This window comes from Hydra vulgaris, chromosome 07, assembly GCF_038396675.1.
Source record: "Hydra vulgaris chromosome 07, alternate assembly HydraT2T_AEP".
Classification (NCBI taxonomy): domain Eukaryota; kingdom Metazoa; phylum Cnidaria; class Hydrozoa; order Anthoathecata; family Hydridae; genus Hydra; species Hydra vulgaris.
This window is the reverse complement of record NC_088926.1, coordinates 35,313,690-35,324,827: the sequence shown is the minus strand read 5'-3', so window position 1 is coordinate 35,324,827 and position 11,138 is coordinate 35,313,690. Positions and strand designations below refer to the sequence as shown.

Here is an 11,138-nt window from a genome sequence, read left to right as displayed (position 1 = left end):
GGTTGCTTGATCAATTGCTGGTTGATGATATAAAACGAGAAAAAGGCAAAAGTGTATACAAATGTTGTTCATCCCCTTATATTAAAAAGGAACCAAAAACAAAAGGTACTGGAAGTTGTAAATTTTCATGGTCTACATATAATGTTAGATGCTGTAGTCAAAAAAAAGAGATAGAAAAAAAGTTTGTTTGCAAAAAAGTAATATTGCTTAAAGTTTGTCAATCAATGTCTGTCTAAAATAAACATTTGCAGAGTATCCAATCAAGGAGAGGCAATTCTTGCAATTTATTGCTTAGAAACATAGATAGTTTTGAGCTGTTTTTTTAAGAGTCTAGTCTTGGCGTCTCCACTGCCAAATAAATTAAGGTTAAAATTTGGGACTTTAAAAAAAGTCTTGGCAGTCTTAGAGACATCATTTCCGCTTTTTGCTATGAAATTTAAAACCTTTCTATGAATAAAAAATACATAACATTTAACTGAATATCATAACATTTAAGGGAATTGGTCTAAGGAGTTTTTACAAACATATTTATTGTTGACATGTGTGTTCTATTTCTGACATAATTTAAACTATCTTGTTTGATTCTTCTTTTCTCAGCTCAGACTACGCAAGTTTGATTCTTTTTTCCTTTGCTCTGAATGAAACTTAAAGGCGATTCTGTAAATTCTTTATTATCTCTCGTTTTTTTATCAGTAATATTACAAAACTGCTATTGTCAGCTCATCCTCCTTGTTCTCTTCTATATCTTTAGTCTTTCTTTACATTACTCTGCCGTTTATTTGTTCCTGGGAAAATTTGTTTAAATAAATAAAGTAGCTTTGGAAGCAAAACTCTCTCTGAAATAGATTATTTGCAGGTTCGATTTTTTTAAATGACGCGTTTCACATAATGACTTCGTTTCAGTATAATCAACCAAACAAACTCAATTGTTTAGGTCATAAGTAATTGTATTTATAAAATAAAATATAAGTAAAAACGTTTTAATATTACTTGAAAATTAAAATTAAATATAAAGATACAAATTTTAAAATATTTAAATTCCTGGTTATAATTTTTGCTGTATAAATTTAACAGTGCAACTGTGCTAATTAGTATTTTTTAGGTCCTCCAAAACATTTGCCGTAATCAATACTTTAGCGGCATCATCTTCATCAATATCTTGAGATTTTGTGAGAACATCTGCAGCATCCAATATTTTATCCTTGCTAACAATAAGGGGATGGACAACTTGATTTCCCCCAACATCATCTTTAAACTTTTTCATAAAATGTTCTATCTCCTTCCAATCTCCCCTAGCGCTTCTCTAAACTGTTCAAAAAAAGCTACCTTTTTAGAATTTTCTTCTTTATTGAACTCAGTGATGTCAGGCAATTTTTTGATAGTCAATCTCACTTAACCAAAATGTTTTTTTTTTTTCCTTTTCAGAGAAACTTTCCAATACATTTGAGTTGGTACAAGATTTATAACTTGTCTAATTAGTAACTTGCGGTAGTTGTGTAGTGGTGGAGCTCTCGCTTCAAAAGCGAGAGGTTCCGAGTTCGATTCCCACCACGTCCCTGCAAATATCGCGCCCAACTTGTTTTTCCGCGCAGCGGCCTTGCTCGTCAAGGTTCGTGTTTCGGAGTTATAGAGTTGGGAGAGGGTTATAACCACAAGTAGCCTACTCATCTGTAAGGCCTTTTTGGCCTTGGGTAGATAAATTACAAAAAAAAAAAAAAAAAAACTTTGCTTGATTTTCTTCTGTAGTTTTTAGTTGGCCATTGAGTTAGGCAACTACATCTTCTAAATTATCAATTTTAATATCAGTTAGCTTTTTATCTTCCTTAACTTCTTTTAGACATTTTGTTTGACATTTTAACTTGATCTTTCTCTCTAATAATTTTAATTGCAAATATGTTATTTAATTATTGTTTAAAAAAAATCATATTACTTATTGAAATGCATTTAGCTAATGATAATTAAGTTGATGTTATCAACTGATGTCAGTTCTGTTGATGTTATTACAAGTCTTTTTATTTTATTTTAGCATGCTCTGATTTTATAAAGATATTTGTCAACTACACCTTCTTTAAACAAGTCTTCGGCTTTTTTCGTGCTGCAGGTTATCCATGGCCTTTTTAACTTTAGTTTTAATTTTAGTTTTTTACTGATACTTTACATGTTATTTTCATTGCTACATGCTATATTTATTGCTATATAAAATTTTTTCCAGAAAATTTAAGAAGAAATAGGAATATAGTGACATTTTGGTAAAGAGTGTATTGCCTTCAGAGAGTAGTTTAGTAAAGAGCGGATAGCCGTCAAGGGTTTGACAGGATTTGTGTTTAAGGAAAGCAATGACTCTAAACAGTAAATAAATCTTTACAGTAAATAGTTACGTGAAAGAGAATCGACCAGAGCACTTAATTGTTCGGACTGAACAATCGCATTTTTAATATGAATCCTCTGCACGAAATTCTCAATCAAGGCGACTCCTAGATTTAAAATTTCGAGCAGAGGGTTCATAATAAAAATCTCATTTTTATGAAGTTTTATAACGTTCAAAAAACAAAATTCACATTGAACTCGATGAGAACCTGATGCAAGAAGATCTGCATTAATAAAAATCAGTAATAAAGAAGTCAAAAAGGTTTTTTGAAGAACTCTTATAAATATGAAATATAAACATTGAAATGTTTTCTTACTATTGTGCTCACTTCTAAATACAAGATCAGTAATCGCAAACTAATAAATAGAATTATAATCTTACCAAACGCAAAATATATTGACGAGGTATAAACAAATCGAAATACTCTTACTTCACTATATACCTATATTATGGATATTTTACAGGATAGAAACAGCTTTTTAAAAATTATCAAAACTGCTTTGTTTTAAATTTACAATAACAAGGTAAGAATAATGTTTCTCTTATTTACGACGAGATTACTATCTCGTACGTAAGAAACAACGTGATCTTTAAGAAATATACTAAAAAGAATATGACCAAAAATTCAGCTAAGATAATTTAGCTGTCAACCATGGATACCATAATGAATCATTCAATAGAAAACGAAAGTAAATGTTGTGACAAAAGAAAGATGGTGATGTAAATACTTACTACCTAAAAGGTTAAAACATTGAAAGAGAACATTATCCCATGACATTTTTAATAAAAAGAAAATGAGTAATTAAGTTTTTCTAGAATGTAGTAGAAGTTTTCAATGTTCAGAAGAATTCAAGTAGTGGTAAGTAATATGAGTAAAACTTCAAACAAAGCTTTTTAATATTCATATACATTTACAAGCAAATATAAAACCGTAGGAATAGATTTTCACATTGTTTTATGCAATTGAACAAACCATTTTGATTCAGAAATAACTAATTGTTGCTCCATTGTGGTTACTTATTATAGAAAGTATTCTATAAAAGATTTGTTAAGCTTTCCATAAAATGACAACTATTTCCTATTTGCTTAATAAATAAGAAACGATAAAATATAATTTAAATAATAAGCACAACATAGCAAGCCTGCTTATCGCGAATTTCATTGTGGTATTAATTTGCTTAGTCTCTATTGTTCTGGGAACACCTGAAATGCATAGCAACAGTGAACCTTTCATTGTTAACAAGTGTTATGGCTGAACTTATTCATCAAATTTATCAGATTTGCCTGCAAGTCTAAAATTGATTTTTTTGTGTTAGCAGTTGCTAGGATCACCGGAAACGTATAACAACAGGAAGTTTTACATCAATACCAAGTATAAAAACTGTTTATATCTTGTAAAGTTTATTTAGAGACCAATTTTTTAACGTTTTATTGCGCATAGATAATCATTAAATTCATAAAATGTAATAGTTTCTTAGAGTCATGAAATGTTAACCCAATACATTTAACAAAGAAAACAATTTTAGCAAAACTCTATGTGGAAATGTAGTCTCTTTTTACAAAAAGCGTCGTAATTCTAAGAATTCTTAGAAAGAAGCGAGTAAACATTTTCAAAGAAAAAACGTAGAATTCAAAAATCCTAACATTCTGTTCATTACATTACAATTATTGATTTCCCATGACCCTTCGCGTGGGAAAGTCTCCCAAAATTTATGAATATTTCCGTGACATCATGCCTATTGATTGTTCAAAAGTGGCTATAATCTGATGCCCATGAAAATTAATCTGTGAATGCTTTAGGGTGTATTACAACAAGGAAACTTGTTCAACGTAGAAGCACGTTATTTCATAACTATATTTTCAAAATATATCAGTGTAAATATTGAATTAATCAAAATAAAAACCACATAAACATTTAAAAATGATTTGCAAACAAAATTAATCAAAATAAAAACCACATATACATTTGAAAATGACTTTCAAACTTTAATAATAACAAATCAGATAGACATGATTGAGCTTCACCATCTGTCTACTATGTAAGCAATTAACATTTATACTCTTCATATAAATGTTAATTGTTCAATCAACTTGTTTGCAATTAACTTTAAAAGTAACAGGCTAACAAATAGACTTCCTTTTCAGCAAGATTTTTGATATAGTTTCTCAAGCCGCATTGCTTATATCAAGACTGGACAGTTGCTCTTAAAGTCTGGAACACCTTTTTGAAGGTGGAGAAGGAAATGTAATAAGCATTTGGATACCCGAGTTAAAAAGACAAGGTCCACAAAACATGCGGCTCCAGCAAGAAGGAGCCATAATGCAAACAGCTTCCAGGACAAACAAAGCATTGGAGAAAGTTTTTTAAATAAGAAAACCTCGAAAAATGGAAATTCTTAATGGCGTTTACCGATTTCACCGCCTGGACTATTTTTCAAAAGTCTCTGTTAAACTTCTTATTAATAGCGATAGACGGTGAAGAACCTCTTAACTGAATGCAAAGAAATTGATTTTGGAAATGTTAAGAATAATGTATTTAGTGTCAGCAGATTTAAGAATAATGTATTTAGAGTCAGCAGATTGAACAGAACAGTTTAACAGATTGTGTTTTAAGACCAGTTATAATAGCCATTGATAAAGTTCCCTGTTTTTATATCTCTCATTTGTTCAGTTAATGAGAATTTCTAAAAGATATTTACCGCAATTAAGAACATTTTAAACCTACTTCCTTTCAGTTAAAATTTGTATATTAAACATCAACCTTCTCAATAAATGAAAGCTTAATACAATACAAACCTTTTAATAGATTGTCAAATTCATTTAACGCATGGATATCATTAATCGAGGATTAACGATATTATGATCTATTTAAATCTATACAAAAGAATTGCATAGCTTACTAAAAAACAAATAGGGGCATTTTTAATAATGAGTTTTCTTTAGAGAGTTAATTTGATACTTTGATGGGAGTATGGTACAAATTATCCGCAGATTATGGTATTTTTTGTTTAACGAAAGCAAATATAATGATATTTTAAAGAAGGGATAAAAAAGAACTCTAACATTTACCTTTTAAATAAAAAAAAACTAAACTTTTTTTCCTAAAAAAAAAAAAAGAGTTAAGTTAGTAAATAAAAAATGTGTTAAAGGAGTAGCAATCTTCAATTAAAAATTTTCACAATTGTTGCTGTTTTTTAACTTTTTAGAATAATAAGATGAAAAGTAGAAGATCATTTCGTAACAAACACCCAAGTTCTTTACTTCAACAATCAGTAGATCCAGGTATTTCAAATGATCGATCAAATGTATTTTCAATAAATTTTCAATGGACGGTTGGTATGAATAAAACAGATTGTGAATCATGCATTGAAAGTCTGGACGTTGTTGAAAATAATGGAAACAATTTAATGAGTTTTTTCATTGAAGAATTAGAAAAAGCAAAATCCATGACATCTGTGGAAGATCTAAAAGATGTAATAGAAAACTTAAATAAAAGAGTACAAGATTGTGCTCCAATAATAATAGATTGTGCTTCAAAATCAAAAAGTATTTTCGTAAAACTGCTGGAAGTCATAAATAATCTAAACATGGTCAATTCACATTTAGAAAGTGAAATCAATGAAATTAAGAAGACTATGAATGATCTGCATCACGAATTGGTTAATTACAAAGAAAAAGCAGAGGAGTTGCAAGTTAAAATGTCGAACAAAATATCTGAACAAGCAAATGAAATTGAGAAAGTTAAGGAAGATAAAAAGCAAGCTGATATTAAAATTAATCACTTAGAAGGTGTAGTTGCCAAACTCAATGACCATCTCAAAATTACAGAAGAAGATCAAGCAAAGTTACTAATTAGACAAGTAATAAATGTTGTACCAACTCAAATGTATTGGAAAATATTCTCTGAAAAAAAAAGAAATAAAAAAACATTTTGGCTAAGTGAGATTGACTGTCATCTTAAAAAATTACCTGAAATCACTGAGTTCGATAAAAAAGAAAATTCTAAAAAGGTAGCTTTGTTTGAAGAGTTTAGAGAAGCGCTAGGGGGAGACTGGAAGGAGATGGAACATTTTATGAAAAAGTTTAAAGATGATGTTGGGGGAAATCAAGTCGCTCATCCCCTTATTGCTAGCAAGAATAAAATATTGGATGCTGTAGATGTTCTCACAAAATCTCAAGATATTGATGAAGATGATGCCGTTAAAATATCGATTTTGGCAAACGTTTGGGAGGATCTAAATAAATAATACTAAGTACAGTTGCACTGTTCTACTTTTTTAAATTTATCGATTTTGCATTAACAGCGAAATTTATAACTAGAAAAGTAAATATTTAAAAGTTTGTACCTATGACTTTATATTTTTACAATTATAGTTTTTAATCATTTTTTTAACACATTTTTTGTATAAAATTCTCTATGACTATTTATAATCTTTTAATCATTTTTTTTTACACATTTTTTGTATAAATTTCTGATTTACTTTATTTTGTTAAAAGTAATATAAGGGATAGCAGCATTAATTTTGTTTCAGCGATTTTAACATAAAAATGTTAAACTATGTGTTAATTTAACAATAAATTAACACATAGTTTAACATTTAAATTTTTTTTATTATGAGGAATCAATTATATCTCTACTGTAAATTGTCAGTTATAATGATAATTGTCAAGTAATATTAAAGTTTTTTACAAATTTTTTATTGTCTAAATATAAACTCTTATGACCTAAATAATTGAGTTCGTTTGGTTGATAATACTGAAAAGAAGTCATCATACAAAACGCAATGTTTAAAGGATCACATGTTAAAGATTTTACACAATAAGAGTGGACTCGCATTATTCACGTCCCGTAGTAACAAGCCAACCAGTAGCTGTGCCCTTTTTGCTTGCCATGAATGCATCCTTTACCCTTCTGGTCATGATGCGGCCACATGCCTCCAGACCGAGCACCTCGTCTGTTGGTCTTATCGGAGTAGTATCAAGGCAAGATACCACCTCCAGCTTATCAACGTACATCTGTTGTATTTTCTCCATCACAGGTCTAATTTCTTTTTCTGGTGCGTTCGCGATCATTTCGTCGAGTATACTGTCAACAGTCTCCTTCTTCTATTCCCTATAGCTTCCTTCAAGGAAGTTATATTCCCTTCAAACTGGAAGGTTTCTGTTGACTTTGAAACCCTCATAAAAGTCACGAAACTGCACCTTCCTCGATTGTCTATAACGGACTGTCAGTACTCGATCTATTAAAAACTGCCTTTTTAGCTACTTCCCAGTTGGTTTCTTCCCTGCAGGATGCAAGGATTGACCTTCCGGTTTCGATTGTGAGGTCAACTTGACACAGTGAAATCAGATAATTCTTAGCATTCTGTCTTCCCAAGTCCACTCCCACTTCAATATCAGGCGGTATATCCGGTACATCGACAAAATTCTTGTCAATCGAGATGTAAATTTTGACTTCCTTGTCAATAAAAATGTCAATCAGGACGTTGTCAATCGTAATTGGGACAGAGGCAATTTCTAATCCCAGTCATTTCGCTCTTCGATAACAACCTCCTCTCCGGCCTCAGAGTACTCTAACCCCCGGTTCGTGCATTGTGCAGCCGCACTTTCTCCAAAATAATTTTGTAACTTGCACCCAGCCGAATATTTTGACTCGCGAAGTTCGTGTGTTTCCTTGATCTTCAAAGAGAGCTAAGTTCACAGATCTTGCAGATGGCAGAGAAACTTCCTTCTCAACCGGTTTCCTCAGCTCCCTATTCGTCCAGAGAAACGTCGTTTTCTCCCGCAGCGACTCTTTTCATTCAACAAGGTGCCTATGCACTTGTAGTCCTGAGAAAGAGTCCAACTTGAAGTCGCACTTCAGACAGGTGAACGGTTTTTCAGCGTCATCCTTCTTCCTCGTACAGTACCGCCACTTCGCGAGTTACAGTAACCGCCACTTCGCGAGTTACAGTAACCGACACTTCGCGAGTTATCACTGGCAAACGGGCATGCACTGCACTTGTAGAAAACCTTAACACCCCGATGAGTTTTGGCAAGGTGGCAACAGTGATTTTTACCGGTGTTAAATGTTGCTTGACATAAGTGACAATACCAAGTACCGCCCGTAACTGGATGCACAATTACACATATCTCCTCTGTTACACCAACTAGGGATGGCAATCCCGGGATACCGGGATCCCGTATAAATTGTTGATCCCGTAATCCCGGGATTTTTCGCAAAATTTTCCAGAGATATCGGGAATGTAATAAAAAAAAAAAAGATAAATTGGGATTAAGCTATTAACTTACAAAGACTATATTTACTAGACACTTTTTGATGTACAACTTATTTGTACATCATAAAGTGTCTAGTAAATATAGTCTTTGGTAAAATTTTTCTTACATAGTTGTTTATTCTCTTTGCATCTTTTTAATTAGCTAGTTATTTCCAATTTTTGACTTCATTTTAATTTCAAACCGTCGTATGAGAATTAGCGGGTTCAATCAGCTTTTTTTTTATATTATAAAAATTTATTAATAAAAGCTTCAATTAGCAATTAGTAATAAAACAAAACATTTAAAAATTATATAAATAATATTATCAGTTTAATTATGAAGCATAAATAGCAAAAAAGATTTATAGTTTTAATTTTAAAAAATGACAGCAATAAAACATTTTAACTAAGAAAAATTGAAAGTTAAATTTTCACAACAACAAAAAAAAATTAAATAAAACCCAATAAATCTTATGCGATGAAATGTATGCGTGATTTTCAAAAGTTCTTCAACTACGGTTTAAATTAATGAAGTTTTCAAAATACGGAAGGTTTATTAAATAAATAAACTTTTTTACAGTTATTCAAAATGGTAATCGTTTTCATAGTAACAAATTCAGTTAGAATTATAGATCTGATAAAGAAACGTAAGTTGAAATAGTTTAAGAACTCTAGAACTTTGAAAAAAAAATTAGAACTATAAGGGTAGAAAGTATAACTTCTAAAAATCAAAAAAAAAATTTCATTATTTGAAAGTGGTGCCACAAAAGGTAATCACCTCCAAAAAGCATATGATTATATACTATCTATACGGCCAACACGTGTGGAGTCCGAACGAGCAATCTCAGCGGCTGGGTTTTTAAGCTTAAAAAATCGAACGCGATTATTAATTATATTATTTTTTTATAATTAGATTATTAACGACGAAATGATTGACGCTTTCAGTTTAAGGTGTTACTTTCAAAAATAAATAAAACTCATGTATACTCATTTTTTATTCGTATTATTTTTAATCATTACTTTTATTTATATTTTGTTATCTTATCTGTATTGTTTTATAATTTAAATTACTTAGGTTCATTAGTTAAATGAACTATTTTAATTAACTAAAAAATGAAAAATGATTAATTTATTGATAATACAATTATTTTATCAATAACTTAATCATTTTTCAGTGTTTGATGAGCGCTGTTTTTTATTAAATTCTGTTTTTTATTAAATCCTGTTTTTTATTAAAAACAATTTTCAATCTCGTAGCACCTAACAGTATATGTAGACCAGGATTTTTTTACAAGTTCTAGCACTTTTTGTTTTTGGTTCCCTGTTAATAAAGAGGAATGAATACAATATTTGTGTAACAATATTTGTCTATATTTTTTTTACACGATCAACCAGCTATTGGTCGTACAACCAGCACAAAAGTTTTAAATGTAATAGATTTTTAAAATTTGTGAGATGAGGTCATGCAAAACGGACAAGGGTGCTTTGATGTTAGAGTTTATTTCAAACCATTTGAAGCAAAACCTTTTGATTTTCAGATACTGTATCATATAAGGAAGAAATGTTCAATTTACACAAAATTATCCGCAGATTAGGGTATTTTTTCTTTAACGAAAGCAAAATGACAAAAAATAATTTTTGTGGAGACTTAAATATATGAAGTATTTTCACGCATATTCATCATACTTGCCCAACTTCTCTAGGACTTTATCAATTTTTAGCTGTTTTTAAGGTGATTGACAGAAAAAGTTTAAGGAATTCCTGTCCTCCACCTACGCTTAATTTGATACAATTTGTTTCTTGATTTCTGTAATAAAGTAGCATTACAATAAGTTCTTCAATATTATTACACAATAGGAGGACCTTTATCTGTAAACTATATATACATAAAAACTGAAAGTAATTGATACAGATTACAATTTAGTAATCGGAAAGAAATGGAGGTAGCAGGTGCTGACCTCTTTGTTTTCATTTATTTCTTACAGCAATTAGGGACTTATCACCAATGAATATTTTTTCAACCAGCTTGTTGTTGTTAATCAGTTTAATTTATAAAACTTTATAAGATTTCTCGCTGTTCAGTACTCCCTCGCATCTCAGAAAATGCGCAACTTCAATCATATTGTGAATATCTTAGAAATCATAGTAAAATTATTGCATAAACTGGACTTTAAACTCATAAAAAAATTTAAAAAAAATATTTTTCAAGTAGTAAAACATCACTTGGTATGTAATTTTAATTGAAAATTGTTCAGCTCATCAAAATAATCAGTTTAATTTATAAAACAAATTTCTCGCTGTTCAGTACTCCCTCGCTTCTCAGAAAATGTGCAACTTCAATCATATTGTGAATATCTTAGAAACCATAGTAAAATTATTGCATAAACTGGACTTTAAACTCAAATAAAAATTTAAAAAATATATTTTTTAAGTAGTAAAACATCACTTGGTATGTAATTTTAATTGAAAATTGTTCAGCTCATCAAAATAATCAGTTTAATTTATAAAACAAA

General features: G+C 30.2%; 1 protein-coding gene across 1 annotated transcript; it reads left to right on the top strand.

The window, feature by feature from the left end:
- The first annotated feature begins 5,276 nt into the window (after positions 1–5,276).
- LOC136082433 (uncharacterized) lies at positions 5,277–7,061 on the top strand. The gene is made up of 2 exons (XM_065801738.1): positions 5,277–5,365; positions 5,575–7,061. The coding sequence occupies exons 1-2, from the start codon at positions 5,363–5,365 to the stop codon at positions 6,613–6,615; spliced, it is 1,044 nt and encodes a 347-aa protein (XP_065657810.1). The 5' UTR covers positions 5,277–5,362; the 3' UTR covers positions 6,616–7,061.
- The last annotated feature ends 4,077 nt before the right edge of the window (positions 7,062–11,138 follow it).